Source organism: Malurus melanocephalus, unplaced genomic scaffold (assembly GCF_030028575.1).
Source record: "Malurus melanocephalus ecotype Western Australia unplaced genomic scaffold, MMel_1.1 scaffold_22, whole genome shotgun sequence".
NCBI lineage: Eukaryota > Metazoa > Chordata > Aves > Passeriformes > Maluridae > Malurus > Malurus melanocephalus.
Window position 1 is genome coordinate 1,856,997 of NW_026623254.1, and position 18,946 is coordinate 1,875,942.

At 41.7% G+C, this 18,946-nt stretch overlaps 1 protein-coding gene across 2 annotated transcripts in view; it reads right to left on the minus strand.

Moving 5' to 3' along the window:
* BCL2L13 (BCL2 like 13) overlaps nucleotides 1–17,917 on the minus strand; it is a 34,439-nt gene extending 16,522 nt beyond the window's left edge. The window contains exons 1-4 of one of the 2 annotated variants that reach the window (XM_057390038.1): nucleotides 17,729–17,917; nucleotides 12,373–12,556; nucleotides 2,755–2,865; nucleotides 1,664–1,820 (exon numbers count right to left, since the gene is read on the minus strand). In XM_057390038.1, the coding sequence (XP_057246021.1) occupies nucleotides 1,664–1,820; nucleotides 2,755–2,865; nucleotides 12,373–12,499 (395 nt within the window). In that variant the 5' untranslated portion in view covers nucleotides 12,500–12,556; nucleotides 17,729–17,917. Of the gene's footprint in view, nucleotides 1–1,663; nucleotides 1,821–2,754; nucleotides 2,866–12,372; nucleotides 12,557–16,192; nucleotides 16,274–17,728 lie in introns of those variants that run through there. The other variant, XM_057390039.1, reaches the window with a different exon arrangement.
* Nucleotides 17,918–18,946: the final 1,029 nt, after the last annotated feature.

Sequence of the window (18,946 nt, forward strand, 5' to 3'; positions counted from 1 at the left end):
TTTTTAGAATGTATGATTTTATAGACAGAAAATTCCACGGAGAAATTCATACTTGAGCTAGAGACCAATGCAGAATAAAATTTTATAAACAATACAGACTATGGACAAACACAGACTGTTTGACTGCATTACCCTTATTTTAAAGTTGAAGCCTTTATCTGCAAGAAACAGCACTTTTGATCACAAAACCCTTCATGTTTCAGTAGATACCTCTAATCTAGATTTATCATGTCTCTRCTTCTCTGAATTCGGATAATGGAATTGCTCTCTTCCATGACTCTTTCCTCCAAGATCATATGGYATCTAAGAGTCAATAACAGCAGAGGCTTTCTGCCAAGTGACAGCAGAAGATGCACTGTTTCAAAAGCAGCTGTCTCAGCCAGATCATTACAAATGCAAGTTCAGATTTCAGTTTAATGGAAATACCAGTATCTGGCATTGGACAGAGAACTGCTTACTGAACTCCAGGAACCTGTCATGATCTAACAGCCTTCTATACTCTAACTCTTGTTTATAAGCATGGAAGAGGGCAGGAAAATACAAGACAAATAAATAAGTATTGCATCAAATAGCACTACTCTAAAATATATGGATRAAAGAACAGTGCTAAAGTACAGTGGGGTTTGTCATTTTAAAGGCATTCTCTTGACTTCCTTGGTACATTAATCCTTTGAAACCAAATCCAAATCAATCAGTGGCTTGAGAAGAGCAGGAACAGCTGCAGGAAGGATATTATCAAGAGATTAAACAGTAACTCTAGTTTGCCTTAGAAAAAGGCAACACGGTTTCACAGGCATTTCAGACTTTATGTATGTACATACATAAATTAAAAAAATAACTTGAAATGCAAATGTTTTCCTATGGAAAACATAGGAAGGCTAGAATATCAGGGTAGAACAACCTAGAACCACTTAAATGCATGACTGCATTTATGCAACTGTTCCTAAAGCATCACCTTCCAACTCTAGCTCTCCAACAACACATTTTGGAGATCACTCAGAAAAGCCTTAAGTAGTTCATGTGGATTCATTAAATTTCAGGCTGGTAATTCATAATAGAAAACCAAGCAACCACAACAATTGTACCACTTTGCAAAAGACATTAATTAAGATGCCAGTGCATGCCAACTACAATATGCTATTTTAAACAATAAGCTTAAGTTGGYAGGACAACTCTTAAGGCACCAACGATAGCCCAGGGGCCCAGATCTCCTTCAGATGTGTATCTGGAGGGTGATCACAAGGTTTCTAACTACCATCCTTTCAGGGAAACTCTCCCACTCATCGTGAGCCAGACCACAAACAAACCTTCAGCTCCACTCTTAGCTATAAGGCGAAAGAAGTTAATGTGGCTACAGCCCAGCACTCATGAAAGTGGCAATGACAGCTGCCAGTTTCACCAGCAGCTCAGACTGCTTGAAACAGCCTCAGACATTCAGTAACAAAAGCTTAGAAAAATTTTAGAACTTACATTATTGCAAAGGCCAAATAGCACAAAGAAGTATTTGCACATTACATCACAAAACAAAAAAATCCAGCTAGATAAAGGAACATTGAAAACCAAATAAATGCAATAAAAATGCAGTCCCAACTTCAGCATTTCAGCAGCAGTCACAGTGCAAAAGGAAACACCTTCCCTTTGAAAAAGCAAATGGAAAACTCACTTGCTAAGCAAGCTTTGCAGTGCTTTGTGCAGATGTTCCTTCAACTCCTGGGACACTTTCTCCCCCAGATGAGCCAGGCAGTCTTCTATTGAGCTCTCTGGATTGGCAGGGCTGAACACTGGGGAAGTGTGGCAGTCAAACCCTGTAGTGGTAAATGCTGAGACAAGAAGGTATACAGAATTAAACAGATTCACAGAAGAACATCAGTCTCAGATTTCTTATCCCAGCAGTTAACACAGTTTACTTGAGGCAGGAAAAAACACAGCTCTGTAAGTCAAAGCATGCAATGAAGAAATCATAGTAAAACAGTGTCCAAATACACTCTGAAAGTGCTACTTACAAGGCAGAGATGACTTTGAGCTGCATTTCCATCCTCCAGCTCTTGTTTCACAACTGCATCCTAACCAGCAAGTTTGCTGAATGTGCAGCTATTCGCCCATTTTAAGCTGATGCCAACCCTGATGGAGCAGCAGAAGAGCCTCTTTTCATGGTAAATTTGCCCACACATGGACATCTCTGCAGCAGTACTAAAGTAYCATTTTTTAAAATATTATTTTGTTAAATATATAGCCTTTTCCTTTTCAATTTAAAACTTCTAAGAAAGCTCCATATGAATGAACTTAAACAGCTCTACAGCATTTCTATTGCAGATTTCCAATTTGCAACACAGGCAAAGCAAAGATGGTTTTGAAATCATTCCTTGCTGGGAGTGCTATAAAAGCCACATCTACAGATCACAAAAACGTGGTGGAAGTGAGAAATCTGATGGTTTAAGTCCACACTGCTCAGAATACTAGCTGCTGAGGACTCTGCCATCAACTGCAGCAGCTTAAGGGCTGCTTACTTTTCATTATTTATAGTAGSCTATTAAATGTCATCCAGTTGTTTGCTTTGGCTGGGCTCCACCACTCCAAATGGTAACGTTTAACTATTTTACTCCATGCGACAATGTGTACAAGTCTTGTTGGGGGGAGAAGGGTAAAGAGATTCAATGTATTCAAAAATCTCTTTAACTGGAGTACCTGTTACAAATTAACCACCATTACAGTGCATAGAGATTATGGATTGAAACGGGAAAACCTGAAGAGCACCTTCCAAGATTTCTTCATCAAGACGTTTTAGCTCCTCCTCGATTTCTATTTTAATCTTCTCCAAAGCCTCTTTCTCCAAAGCATGTTGTGCCATAAGCTGTTGTTGAGTCCCTGAAAGAAACAGAGAAATCATTCAAATGTTTTCATTCTGTGTTTCAAGCAAGGTAGGTAATGGAACACGATACTGAAGTATTAAATATAAAGAAATTCAAGGTGAAAGTTCTGTTTCAGACAGCAACAAGTATGACCCCTTAGGAGGACTTACTACAAAAGTTTTATTACATAGAACCAGAAACAGATAAACTTCCAGGCTTATTCAAGGTAGACCTGATGCWTTAACTATTTTTTTTTTAATTACAACTGTAAGGCTACAAACAGAATACACAGAAGCTTTAAAAACAATATCTTCATTTGAAGACCAAAATCAAACCAAGGCWCATAAACAAGCAGCCATTAAAACTAATACACTTACTATCAATCTGAAAACAAAGCTGTCTGGCATAAACTGGATTTTTAGTGGCAAAATATAAAATTCATATTGATGCCTGCAAAATCTACAACATTCTCAGAGCAACTATGCAATGGCATCAATGAAGAATCCTGAAGCCTGTGAACTGTGAATCATTTCCCTGGTCATGAGGAGACTACAGRCTACAATGAGAGAATTTAAGACTGGGTTCACAACTAAGACTAAAGACAAAGGACCCAACAATAGTCAGTCAATTGTAAATTCTCATCTCCTAATCAAGACATTAAGGAATTTGAAATGGCTGCATATCCCCAGATGCACACATCCCATGGCTTGGCATCATAAATACAAATTCTACACGCTGACTCTAGATATTGGTTACAAAAAATTGTTTCAATCGTATCAGTCAGGATTAAACAGACTCTCAACCATCTTAATCATTATGCTGTACCACGAGACACAAAACTGATTTCTAACAATCCATGGTATTTAAGACATTTTAAATCCATGGTATTTAAGACATTTTAAATCCATGGTATTTAAGACATTTTAAGGAACTGCCTTCTAAATATCAGCCTTTCCAATATAAGGTGGTATGGCCAAGGTAACTACTCACGTAACTTTTGTGGGATGGTACTAATTCAAGACTCGATGACCTTGAGAGAGTTCCAGCTCAAAATTCTTGCTATTTAGCTGCTTTTTCTTTGYGTTTGCTCATCTCTGTTTCTTCTATCACCATTCAGGCATGTTTTCAAACCCCTTTCTTAAGGCACACTACATGAACTGTTCCAGTCAAGTTGTCTTGCTTTCTCTGAACTTCACTGAACCAACAGCCCATCACTGAAATTTTCTCCTTCCTTTCATTCCATTCCTGAAAATGTCCTACTTAGAGATGAAATGGAATTRCTTCAGAATATTCCTCAGAATTATTTTTTTGACAAAGACATTCTTCATGAGACTTGACGTTCTCTCACACCCACGATTCACAACCTCCTGACTGAGCTTCTGGTTACCCATGTCCAGTGCCTGGTCCTCATTCACCCAAATACTGACAAGCTTTGCATCAACTGATCTCACCCTTTCTGCACCTACACCAAGGGCTACAGCTCTACCTGGACAATGTTCCTCTCTACAAACGTTCTTCATTCGGTTAGGGAAAACAGAAAGGAAAAGGATTTGAATCTGTAATGTCGGAATCATCTGACTCAGTTTCCTTCTCATCACTTCCATTTCACATYCACATGTTCAGGTAAGTCCTGTAACCAGTGTAGCTTTCTGGCATATCTTTCTTTGTTCCTGTTTTGAACACACTAAATCATAATTTAGTGGTCTTGTGAACAACAGTGTTACGGTCTGTCTTCTTTGGTTTGTATCTCTTTATATGTGCTGGAACTCACTTWAAGTGTTGCATTGCCTTCTCTTTTCTTCTACAATGGACACATACAATCACKGAATTTCATATCAGTGTGTGTGAAAACCATAAAAGCAGTTAACATACACAGAACTGTGTAGTTAATAACGTGCTAGTGATGTACACAATGCTTTTTCTGCATTCAAGAAAACACTAGACAATAAGCTTTCAAGGTCTCCTACAATTGGAAAATAAGTTAAAGAATGTAAGTTAAAGTTGGCCATCAGTACCAGCCCACTGTATGTGTTACTGCTTAAAAACTCAGCATAAAAATCCCTCTAAACCAATAGGTGCTTAAGCCAGTGTAAAATGTTTTCATTTTTTTCTGTGCCCAATCTAAAAGAATGAGGGATAGACAGTTTAATTCCATTTTACTTAACCACACATGTTTGGAATTACTTTATTTAGYATCTTAGATCCCTTCCCAAGTAGTCTCTCTGCCACTCTGAGTAATAAATTCCAGAGAGGAGCAAACTGTTCCTCCTTTTGGGTTATGCCTCATCAGCCCCTGTCAGTCGCTTCTTTGAACAAGTGAACCACTGCTTCAGAGTYAAGAGCAACAAGTGTGTGCAAGTGCAAAGCCCTGTCAGAACCTGTGCTTCACCCCGTGTATGGAAGGGATCAGGGTGTTCAGAGGAGCACCCGTTCTCACAGGACTAAYGTGACGATGATCACACATGACAAGCTGTCATACTCGATAAGAAGTCACCCAGAAAATGGAAGGAAGAGAAATTCCATTGCTGCCAGTGTACAAAAGAGCTGTTTAGATAATCAGCACTACAGTCAATGGTTTCCATCTCGTAACACCCACAACTTTGCAGCAGCTGCTGATTCCGAGAGCACCTGACTGTTCAGTCATGCCAAAACATCAAAACCCTACCCCTCCCAGAGCAGTGACTTTGCACTGTTTATTCCCCTAATAACRAGTGGATTTCAGCTTTCTGCATCTCTCGGATATTGACTGCTACCAACAAACACTGCATTGGAGAACAGCATATTCCAACAGCAAAGGTCATAAGTGAGGCACATCTTTTTCTCAATTAGCCRACTTCCAAGCCAGTTTGCAAACAGGCAGAAGAAAACAGTAAAACCAGCTTATTTTAGATGAGAATATATTTTCATTTTTAAGGATGCAAAGGGTCACACCAGAAATGGTGCTTGTAAGAGCCATAAACATTGAATGCTTTCCTRTGCTCAAGAAATGGGTTTGCCTCTYCTGGGCTTTTGGTAAACCAACCCTGCAAGGCCTCTTCCCAACCCAAAGGCACAACAAACCTCTGTTACACAACCAAGTTAGTGCATTCTACTTTCCATTTATGGAATAAATGTTCCCTTGAGCACAACTATGTTCTTGTTACGATTTCGGGTTTCAGGTATTTGGAAGTAACCTGAAAAGTAGAGGAAAATGTGTCCTAAAAGTCCATCAAGCACCATATCAGGGACCATCAGACTACTAAATTAATGTAATACTTCAGTAAAACTCCAGRAGTTCAGTAACAAGACTAACCCGTTTGCCAGGTTTGATCCCAGAAGGAGGAGGGATGGGAAGTCATTCATCAGAGCTAGAGAGTCTGATAYCTGATTCTACAGTGCTTGTGCCAAATACTGCAGCTAATAAGGGACAACAGCAACTACAAGGAGAGACTGAAAATATGTTATGCCTTTTTAGTTCCAGGGAATGCAAGAAGATTGGAAAAGAAAGCCATTGATGTCACAGATTGCTCCTAATTTTTTTTCTTTCATGCTTGTAATTTTCATTTACCAATACCTTCATTTCCGAGTTCTCCTAGGTCTCTATATTAACTGTGGTACAGTTGACTTAAAAATTTACTTTCAGCATGACTGTAATAGTTAACATCTCAGACTTTTAAAGACATTAAGACTCTAAAATTACTGTAAGCACTGAGAAATGACCAAGATATACAAAATGCCTTTACAAATGTATTTATCTGTTTCCTTTAATGAAAAGTAGATCCAKTAGCCCAGCAAACTCCAGAACATGGATTCATGGATTGCCATGCATAGAGATAGCCTTTGATTTCAGAAATGTTTAAAAGAAGCCCTTTATAAATGATAAGAAGGCTCAGTTAAAGAAACTAAAAAAGTCTAAAATATTACCAACCAAAAAGAGACAAGATACTGCCAACTAGCAGTCTTTATTTTTTTGTAGGCAGAGAGGAGGCTTAATCAAGGGGGAATTCACACCCCAAAAAACTCCCTTTCCTTGCCTCAGTTCAGGGAAAAGCTCCCTTATTGCCATGAACTGGACTGGTCTGACCTACAGGGTGAATCTTTTCATCCCAAACAAGTATATTTTTCCTAAGAGGAAAATCTCTAACAAATGAGTTCATCATCTAAGCTGAAACCACCTAAAAATTCCTTTACTTCCTACAGGCCAACAGTGGGTACCATGTGTGTGGGAAACCAACAAAATGGCTCAATCACTAACTCCATACAGCACTTCATATGGTAATTACAAAAAGACAATGAATGGTCTAAAGAACATTGTGCACAATTATTGGATTAAAGTACTGTGGATAGCATGCACCTCGGGAAACTGTAAAACTGTCAAGACCATGTTCACCTCTTGACTAATCCATGTCACCMTGCAGTAGTGGCAACGACTATAAATCTTTATATGTTCTGTAAACTAAGGGATTATTTAAGATTTTTCACTCTGTCAAGGAAAACACAGAAAAACTACTTTTCTTCACAATGTTTGTCATAGCCACGGGCTCATGGGATGGTGTCAAGAAATGGGGAAGTAAATTGAAAAAAAAACCAAAAACATTATAAGTCACTCCTTGATGAAATACTAAGAAACATTTATAATATAAATATATTGAATCACAAAACCAACGAATTTTGACACACTTGAAAAGTAAATAATACTAACAATGTCAGCAGAGTGGTAGCTTCAGTAATGAGAATGACTTCAGGGGGAAAACTATAGAGATGTTTTCCAATACTTGATATTTATTTTCTGTGTCTGAACCAGTACTTATAGGTATGACAAGAGTTGAAAAAATAGAAAGCATCTAATCACAATGTAATGAACAGACWACTAAAAGCTTCCACATGTTTTAAATAAATGTACTCATCTCATCTCAAACCACATCATAATATCGCATAGGTGATCTTATTCTATGTGTTCTATCAATTTATCTGAATTTGTTCACCTACCTGAAAACCTACAAAAAACTAACAGAATGTACTGTTACTGGACTTTGCATTAAATAAATTGCAGYGACTGTTATGCAGAATCATCATTCTAACAAAGCTAATAGGAGATATGTCTCAAACCACTGGCCAGTTCAATTTGCTGGATTTACCTCTGGAGACACTGAAATCCATTACAGAATACTACAGAGCTGTAAYGTTAAGAGATTGATTTGTCCCGGAAAACTGTCTTTTCTTCCAGAATCTAGAGTACTGTGGATGGTTCTCTCTTCAGTCCCTGCACTGAAGGGAAGATAGAAAAATAAAAATTTCCAGGTACTAATCAGGTGTTGACTTGGATCAGCCTTATTTGCTTGAAGCCAGAAGTGATTTCAGTTCTTGTAACTGAAGCCATCTTTCTTGCAACAAAATCAAGACCAACCAAAAGAACCAAAAAGAAACACCGTGAGGTAATTTGCTATGTAATTTCTCTGAATTTTCTATTCACCAGGTTAAAACCCCTCCAAAAAGCATCAGTCTTGCAAAGTACATGATGTCTGCAAAAAATGAGAAGTTTTAACTGGAATCCTATCRACCTATCTTGAAGTTTTATTCTTACCTGAATTTTTGAAACAAGAAGATGTACACCATAAAAAAAAACTAATACAAAATGCAGGAAAACAGAGGCCGATAATGGTAGAAGGAAAAAAAGGAGAATAAACAAAAACATTCAACTCTCCTACCAGTTCAGGCAGAGATAAAATAGTACCACTCCTGTTGGGAAGGATCACTTTTTTTGGCTGTTTTTTTTTAAACTACAGAGTGGATCTAGTGGGTCAACTGCAGTGCTGCTGGAACTTCGCTGAAATCTGGGAGATACAGAAATCCTAACAACACCCAATGTGCCTTTTTTCCTTATCTCCCGTGTTGTGTACACATGCAGTGGAAAGGCAGAAGATCCTCCAGCAGGTGACACAAGGTGGCTGTAACTGGGATGCTGCACTGAACTGCCCTCTAGAGGAGTCCCTCTCTCTCTTTCAGGCAGACAAGGAGGTTGGACAACAGAYACCACCACCAGGGCTAAAACTTGTCTTCCTGAGTACTCCCATTATACTGTAATATGAYTCAGAAAACAAACCAGGAGCACAGTCTCGTTTGGATCTAAGAAAAATATATGAAGGGAAAGTACTACAGACTCAATGCCTCATACAAATCAAGTACAAAATACTGGAGTGTTCTGCAACTGGAAACAGGCAATAGCCAAAATTGCTGCTTCATTGCTTCCYATGGAAGGTCTGTCAGCACAATACCCAAATCAAAGTAAAATGGGATTAAGAACAGGTGTTTTTTATTGGACTCCTCTCAATTCACAAATGAAGGGTATTCAGCCATAGAGTAGAAAGACTTCWGACCAGTATTTTGAAGTGCCACAGAAATCCACAATGGAAGGAACTTGGGATCACTCGAAGTGTTGTATCAACGACTGGTGATGGTGTTTAGAGAACACCCTGACAAGCAGGAAGCAATGTTGTGCCTTGTTACCCCTCCTGTGAYTGTTACCAAAACCCTGAAGTCTCCTCCTCATGATGGGATTCCAGACAGCAACTGTTCATTTCCATTTCCTGGCTTTGCCTCTCATGTTCCAACCAGGTTTCTCAGCCCACGCTTGGGACTGTAACTAACGCAGCTATCTCCCAGCAGTGCATTAGGCAGGGCAGGAAATACCCATTATGGGCTGTGCTCYCCTCCTGGGGGACAACACAGAGCACAGGGAGCACATTACAGCAAGCAGGCATCAGCCACGTGCTAAACAACAGCTACAGACTGTATACAAAATGCTCAACAGCCAAAGGAGATGCATAACACTCCAAAATAACCACACGGCTGTGGCCTCACAGAGCCCAGGAGTGCTGTCATGGTTTAATTACAAGCAAGAAGAGAAAAAGTAGGAGAAAGGATTTTTAAAAAGTAGTTAGCAGAAAAAAGAAATCTCTCAGAGGTATGGAAAGCAGAAAAGCACCAGGAAAAGTGTGCTGGGAAAGAATGAAACAAATCCTGAAGCAGAAGGATAAAGTGTTTGCTAAGTTCAGTACAGCATGAAGTCCATTCAAAGCATTACCCAACAGAGTGARAAACAAGCTGGCAAATTAAAAGTAAGGCAAAATTATTTAATCCAGAGGCTTTGATCAGAAAGCAACAAAAACACTGAAAGAGAAACCTAATTACAGTGAAACATGACCACGAGAGGAGAACGATGTGGTCACTGTCTGGTTTGGGGGGTTAGGTGTGGAAAAGTTAGCATGATTTCCTGTTTATAAGGGRAGGTCTAGAGCAACAAGGATGAAAGAACAGACTTGTAAAGTATGAATGCTTTGGAGTATTTTAATCGCAAATCCAACTACAGCCTGCTGTCACAAAAGCTAACACATCTAAACAATATCTGAGAAGCCCTCTTAAGTGACTCCAAAATTTTTATTTAAGCATTTGTAGCTTCCTCTTTAGAAAGTTTAAATATACCTCTGTAATTCAGATTAGAAGCTTACAGGTTTTAGTAAGGAGAATCAGTTGAAAGGTTTCACCTCAATTTGCAAATACTTCAAAGGTAACTATAGCCAATTTTTAAAAAGCTTTAAGACTAACATTTTTCTTTCTGAATCTTGTATTTATAGAACAAAAGCACTCTTACACACTGAACCTTTATATGTACTCCATACATTTCCAGTTACAGCCCAGTTACAAATGGTTGGGATGTTCAGAATGAAATGTTATTGCTAAAATATGCACCTTTTTCCATAAAGGGTCCTATGAAATGAAGGGGTTTATGAAACAGTATCTTGGCACTAAGGTTCCTCTCCTTTCATGGACCACAGATGCAATCAAAGTGGAAGYAGTGATATACCTTAAACATACTAAGAGTAATATTATGAATTAAATATAYTAACATTAATTTAATGAATTACATATAATATAACCTTGTAAGAGATGGTACAGAAGTCCCTCATCTGTCTCATGATCTTCGAGATGGACAGAGACTGAACACCCAAAAACCCCAAGGGGGGAAGGGGGGCTTTTGCTCAGAGAAGTCTGCCAAGTGCCAGTGCCCAGGCTGCTGAACAAGGGGTAAGACCCAGTGGACCTCGTTGTCTTTTCTGCCAAGGCAGAGAAGGAACTGCATGCTTTGTACTGTACACCTTACAAAATAATGGGCATTTTTTCCCACCTCTTGCCCAGCTTTCCCCTGCTTCTGCACCTCTTGGCCAGTTGCCCCTTGCTTTTGAAAAGACTATAAAGAGACTTTCTATGAGTCTTTTCTATGAAAAGACCCCTGTGAGTACTCCCCACAGATGAAGACGGATCTATTGGCTCTGGACCACAAGGATTTCGTCTGTGCCATTGGTAGCTATAACTCAACACTCTCTCTCTCTCTCTCCCTTTCTCCCTCTCTCCCTCTTCTATTGCATAAATCGTGTTGTTGGCACTCAATAAACGTGTTTTTGATTTTGAAAAATACTTGTCCCTGTTTCTTTTGCACTCTGAGATTCAGTTAATGAACCATCACGACCTCCGCTTGTATTAGTGGATCGTAACAAACCTGCATATACTATATTCTTTAGCGTGAAACTGAAATCAGTTATGTCATAAATAAATTTGATGCAATCTTTTCTTTTCAGGATTTTCTCACTTCATGATAGGTAAGTTCAGTAAATGGCATATGCATTCTTAATCATTGTTCAAAGAGAAAAAAAAGATTCTGAAGACTGTCTCTGTTTGGTTCGGGTTTTTTTTTATTCTCCTTTCATCATAATAAGTTCTGAATCACAGAACCAGTAATGACTGAAAKGTCATTAAGAAGTGACAACTCACCCAGGCAATCCTGACAAACAACATGTGCTTAAGTGCTTGCCACTACAAAATAAAGTTTTACCCCCTAGGTTTATGTGAAACACAATCTACCAAATTTCTTTTATTCTGCCTTCTATTTATTTATTTAACCTCTTTTATCCATAAACTTGCTCTAGAAGGAACATCTGACTCCATGCAATCCTTCACTTCTCACAAATAAAAAAATAAACAGAAGCAGCATAGGCCACATCTCTGCACCAGCACTGAGTGACAACAGAAGCCTCAATGTAATAGGGCAGAACTATTTAGCACAGGAGATTGCTCAAGCCACCACTCAGTGTATGCCAGTAAACACCACCTCATCCCTGCTTACTTCCACCTGTGTCCCAAAAAACCAGCAAGAATGGGCTGAAATTCTCATGATGGCTCAGCGAAGTTAATATTTATCCATCCCCCCCTAGCCTCAAGACAGCTCCTAAAACTTGTTTCATAAACACCCTGGCATAGCCAGCCCTGGCATRGCTCAAATTAAAACAGTAATCTACATACAAACAGCTTTGTTTCCATCAGCATTTCTCATCTTTCAATTGAAATTTATTCAATTTTCACTGAACAAAACAAGAGATGCATTACACTGAACATCAGGCTCACACTSTGCATCCCTGCAGAAACACCCAATATAATTGCAAATACAGCTGCATATGTAAATGGCTACAGATGAATATGCAAATATTACCTTGAGTTGGAGGAGGAGGAGGAGGATGCTCCTGTGGTTTCTCCTGTGCTAAAAGGCCCAGGTAGCTGAGCACTACGTATTTGGTTTCATAGTGAAATCCTACAGGCACGGCAGTAGCGGACGCCATCGGGTTGGCTGTGTTCACGTGGGGCACGTCGGCTGTGCGCTGGGGAACCCAGGAAGGCTGTCAGGAAAGAGTAAAGTGTTTTGTTTGTTTATAAGGCTGCAACAGGTCACGAACTCCTACGTAACGAGGAATTATGTAACAATCCTGAAGCAATATCCAGGTTTTTGCCCTGATATCCTATGCATTCTTACAAGAACCATGCAGAGTAAACCCAAGTGTGCCCCAGTCCAGCTCCCTGCCTGCTGCCAGCAGTGGCATTTCTCACTCCTGCCTGGCACACACACACTCCCATGGAAGCAAAACGAGCAGTTCCTCACCACGTGTCCTCCTCCCAACACCTCCCAACTCAACCACACACAAAAATACACGTGTGCATGCRAAGAGGTTTTGATGGATTCTGAAGATTTCATTAACTACAATATGAACTAAAAAGACAGATTCCAAGGAGTCTGTCTTCCCATAAGCCTCCCACGAATATTTTCCCAGTTCTCCGCTTTCTCAGATTTGTTATTATGATGCTCAAAAACTGTAATGCAGAAGAAGTGRCCGCAATTGCCTCGAATCAATTTTACTGTTCCAACAGCAATGGAAAACATATGGTCAACAGAGTAGGGATTGAAAGAACAGATGGTTGTTTGTCCGGATTTCTCACCCAGACGTTATTAAGTATAAACCAGAGATACACACCTAACAGCAACATCTGGCCAAAGAACTCCTCCCTGTTTTATTCTAATTGTTTTGTTGCTTTTTAAAAATATCCAAATAAGACCAGCAGGAAAACCTAAGGTAGAGAGACATTAAAAACAACAGAGTAAAAAGTAAAATCTCAAACAACAATGTGGAAGTGGGGAAAAAGCCATGCAAAAGATTGAAAGGATGCTTGTGATTAATCAACATGTTTTAGCTCTTTTCATTTGGTAAAGTCTGGACAACTATTTCCAACATGCTATTAACTTAATGAATCAAATAATACTATTCAGGGGTTTCTGATAAACTCTTCAAGTTAAGTTCTCCAGGAGTAAAGAGTCATTCCCAAACAAGCATTGGCCCATTCTTGGCCACCAGAATGGATGTCTAAATGAAAGGCACACAAGAAWGTTTGTGCTACAGAACAGCTACTGAACAGGCACTGAAAGAGTCAGACAATTTAATGTGAGACAGCAGTCATATTAAGAAGAAAAATTTATATCAAGTTTAAAGAAGTTTGAATGAGCAAAATGCTACRGACAGGGAACAGAAGTTGGACCATCTGAAAAGAGTTATGGGTTACACTGGAAAAGCCTCTAGACTTAAACAAAGAATCAGGTTCCAAAACCAAAGCACAATCTGCAAATGAATCCTCAAGATTAAARATAATAATAATAAACCAAGAAAGCAAAAGCAAAGCACTCGCCTGTCTAGCTATTCAAGATGTCTGGGCAAACTTCTAACCCCTCCTCCCAGAGAAGGAATTCAGATTAATAGCAGTTGTATATTGGTTACTGAGGATAAACAGAACTACAACTGTGCTGTGGCATAGTTGCTTGGGAGTAGGTAGCTTGGCAAAGAAAAATTTGCCATTAAGCTAAAAGCTGCAAAAGGAAAAGGACTGGTGTAAAACTGGCTAACTATTCTTTCTGTAATCTTTAGAGGCTCTAGTTTCTGAAACTCATTCAGTATTCAAAAGAGAAAAGGACTCTTTCATGCAGACCATACTATGCAAGCCCTGCCTCTTGCACCATGTATTTGAAAAATGCCTGAAAGCCTTCACCAGAAAGGTTTGGTTGAGTCTTTGCTACAGCTTGGACTAAAGTAGTGATTTATATACAAAGGAAACAAGAAACCTGGAGTCATCACTTCATCTATGCTGCCGCTTCCTTCCCAAAGTGTTCTATAGGCAACATATACTGCTTCAGAAATGTAAGAAATCACAGCAGAGAATAACCACAGCTTTTGCACAACACAGTTACCCTTGAGCTTCCTCAATGATCTGAGATTTTCATAGAGCAAGAAGATTGGGAAAAAATAATCATTCTGAAGACTTGAGTAACCTTTARCAATAGATCTGCTCTTCAGACCAGATCCCCACATGCAATCACCACATCACATGTTCGCATCACCACGTGTAAAGGTGTCATTCACCAAAATGCAAAAGCTCCCCAGCACGTTTCAGTTCTGGTTTGTTCAGCAGAGATCCACAGCCCTGAAATCAAAATGCTTCTCGCAATGCCTACACAGTGAATGGGAGCCCTTCCAGACAACCTGAACTGATCTCTCCTGAAAAAATTAGCCTGACAGATGGTCCACAGACATCCAGAAACTGTCCTGTGGACCAAAGAACAAGTCTGGATATATAACAGAGATTACTCTTCAAAATACAATTCCAAATCAGTGCAGAAAATGAGAGAAAAAGAGTTGCTCAAAACAAGCATGAGAGCCAAAGCAGCACAGAGCAAGAGAGGCCTAATTGACAAAAATTTCAGTGTGCTGAGCTGAGCACTTGTGAGGGGAGCAGGGGGGAAAAAAAGCCAGAGAGAGATAATCAGACCACTGCTTATTTAAATAGTGAGTAATGTTTCCATGGGAAAAGAATCAAAAAAAAAAAAATTACCTTGGTAGATATATTTTGAGAGGCAGTTTTATACTGAAACGAGCAGGGAAACTTAAGAATTTGAATGGAAGTAATCTTCAGATTCACATAAAAGAATATAATGAGTGGAAGGGCACTTCAGARTCACTGGTCTTCTTTTGAGAGAAGCCCACAGCACAGTAACTGAATGACTCGTTTTGGATTGTGAATGACTAGTTTTGTTTACAAAAAGAAATATAGCAATATTGACTCAGATACTGTAAATACCTCAGAAAAGGCCATTTTTCAGGGATGAGTGGGATTGAAAAAGGACACACAGCTTGAGAGACCAGATCAGAGGAAAGAGAGCTCTCCACTAAAGGAGCAAAACAGAAGAGAGTCCAGAGAGTGTTTAAGAGAACAAGCTTGTATGGGAGATGCAATGAAGCAGAGGAAATGAGGCGTTACACAGACTCCATAAGTCTCAAAGCCAGGGCAAGAGGGTTGCTTCTGATTTAACAGGTTCCTTGCAGGAATAGTATCCTTTAAAAGCTACAGAGATCAAAATTATTACCAATTACTCCCTACAAAAAAAAWTCACCTTTCCTAGTTCCTGCACCCTTGGGGGATAGAAGGCTATACCTGTTGAAGCTWRCTTAGCTTGTCACTCCTCCGGCCCTGCTGTCACTTGTTTCATGTGGGCTGAGCTGCTCAAGCGACCTGAGAGCAGGAGTTGCAGTCAGACTGACATTTCCTCATGCAATCTGTCACGTCCTAATCCAGAGTYATACACTGGATAATGGGCAGCACAGGCCTACCAATGTATGCAGCGAATATAATCCCCAGCGATGAGGCCAGGCTGTGTTTTAGTCCCTATCTGTAAAACCCTACTGTACATCAGGATATGTTGTCWGTGCACCATTCAAACCCCAAAATGCAACATCACTGCACATTTCAGCTGGTTTTTAGAAACAAAACAGTAGGCGATCAATGTCACCTATGGATTTCAGACACATCAGCACTGCCACAGACCGCCTGCTTTTTCCAAACAGCAGCACCACYGCTCTCAGCTTCCACTCCAAAACAATCACTCCAGAGCTAAATGCCTTTCCAACCTAGAGCCCGGGTCACCAGGCCTCACTTACCAGCTAAAAACTCAATCACCCCGAGAGCCGCTCTGGCAGAACACCTCCCGCTGCTGCTGAATTATTGCAAGGCACGCACAGCCTCAGCCAGCGAGCGCTCAGCCGAGCACAGGCAGGCACRGGAGAGAGGCAATGCAACAGCAGCAGCGCGGCTCAAATCATTTTTAGGGCAGCCTGACATCGATACGCTCACGGTTTGGGTCGTCCTCCTGATATCAATCTCTGCAACAGGCAGCCATTCTCAGTTCARCTGCACCTACAGCCTTGGGTTTACACGGTGCTCTTTACCGAATGTACCGAATTTCAAGGAGTTGCAGATCTACAAAACCACACCCCGTATCAACAGGATGGAAAATATTCAGGCACTCTGCAACCTTACCAGAAGGCTTGTGTGGAGATTTGAGATGAGACGTGCATGTGTGGACTAGTTTAACCTTGCAGCAGTTTGTCTTTGAAAACACTTCCCACAACAGGCAGGACTATCCAAAGCACCCAATTGTGATCAACTTGGGAGATAAATTCTCCAGAGTACTTTTCCAACTGTGTATGACTAAGAGATTGTTTATAATAAACTGAGAACTGCTCAGTTCAAACATGTCAGTTCCTACTGGAAATGAATCAATATTGCAGCCACTACTGATCCTCTGGCAGCACTTAATGGATAGAAATACTGGAAAACATAATCRTTCTTTATCTGGACAGTGACTGTAGCTGGCCTTTGAGAGAAATGCAATTAAGTGAGCATTCTAGGCAGACGGTGTGATTTCTCTTCTAGGAAGAAAAACAAAAGCTGCATGAGTTATCCACTATTAAGGTCCTCAATTCTTTCCAGCTTCAAACCATCTCACCACACGTAATTATGACAAACACAGCTTTTACTAACAATCTTGCATTCACTTTCTGTCTTAACATGCCTATTATTTGGGTTTGAGAACCCGAAAAAGCCGCTCCAAGTTTCAGCGGCGCCGGAGCCARCCGCGGAAGCACAGCGTAAGCCCCTCAGTTACTACGGCGATGAATGAGATATTTATACCCGGGCGGGCGGGCACGGCGTCGGGATGAGTCACCGGCGGGGCCGTGCGGGACTGGCAGCCTGCGCGATACCGCGAGCCCTGCAGCGGGGGAGCCGCCGGCKCTCCCCGCCACCGCCCTCCGGGAGCTGCCGTCGGGGGCCCGGCACGGCCCCTTCGCCCCCACCGCAACTCGCCGGGTCCGGGCGTGTCCCGGGGGTGCCGCGGGGCTCCGGGAGCGCCCCGGGCGGAGCGGGATCCGCGCGTCCTTCGACAGCGCCGGGGGCGAGAGCGGCACCGACCGCCAGGGGACGCGCCTGCCCCCGCCGCGCCCCCGCCAGAACGCGCGCGCCCGGCTCCCCCCACCCCGCCTCTCGCGGACCGGGGGCGCGCGCGGGAGGGGGGCGGGAGCGCGCGGTGCCGCCGGTACCCGCTTCCCCACCATTAAATTAATAAGTAAGGGCAGGTAGCTAATTAAAGAAATAAATAAATATCCCGCCCGCCCGTTCCCACGCCCGTTCCTCACCTGCGGGCGCCGCGGGGAGGAACTGGAGGTGGAAGAGGCGGAGGAGCGGCCGCGGCTCCCGGGTCGCTCCCGCCGGGGGCGGTGTTGGGGGGGGCGGGAGGGCGCGCGCGCGCGCTCGCGCGCTCGGCCGGTGCGCGGGCTCTGCCCTAATTTGCCGCCGCCGCCGCCGCCATGATGGAGGGGGCGGGGGGAGGAGCGCGCGGGGCGCGGCGCGGTGCGGCGCGTGCCGCGCGTCACGGCTTGCGCCGGGGGGCGGGGCCGGGGCGGGCTCCGCCCACGTCACGTGACGGTSCGGGGAGGGGACGGGAGGGGCTTGTGATGGTCTGAGGGACGCGGTCACTCGGAAAAATGCGGATGGGAGGGTCTCTGGCAGCCTCTCCGCGTTTTCCTTATGGATTCGGAGGAGTAAGACCCGTTGGCAGTTCAGTTTCCGCGGCCCTGATCTGCAGGTCRCCTGGCTACAGGTGTGGGTGAAGTAGGTCAGAGTCCCAAACAGAATTCCCCTCAAGGCAGGAGGGCACAGGGAAGAGTCTGGATATAGTTCCAACTATATTCGCTATTTTATTTATTAATATTTATTTTAGAATAATATAAATATTATAATTCACCGGTATATATGACCTCTTTTTATAKCTATTAAAAACGTGGGTTTAATATTGCTTAGATTTTGTCTGAAATAATAGTAAAGCATTCTCAAGACTCAGAAGTTGATTTCCTTCATCGTAACTATAATATGAAAAGACATCAAAGCTATATACATAGCTTTATAATAAGCTTTTTCACACTGAAAAAAAAACCCAGAAAAAAAGGTAAATAGAAATAAACCAGGAAGAAGCTTGAATGTGACAAGTATTTGACACTGATTTGTAAAGGAATGGTTCTGTTTTTTCCACCACATACTCCTGCAGGATGGAAATGGAAGCTTCTTGCCAATTAGAACAAATATTTTTATAGATTATGAAGTTTGCTTCAATTTGGCTGTAAGGAAAAGAACGGCAGCAGTAACAGAACACCTAAAAGGCYGTCCTTCCCCTCCCCTTGTCGAGCTGTTCCCTGCATCCTTCTGCTTCTCCTGCAATGAGGAGCCCAGGGCATTGCMAACACAAAGCTACTTTAGGGCCTTACAAGCAACTTTGTCCCCGTGTTTCATTTCTCTCTGCTGCAGGTTCAGCTCATTGCAGTGTTCCTGTGAAGTGGCTCAGTTTTCTGTGTCACAGA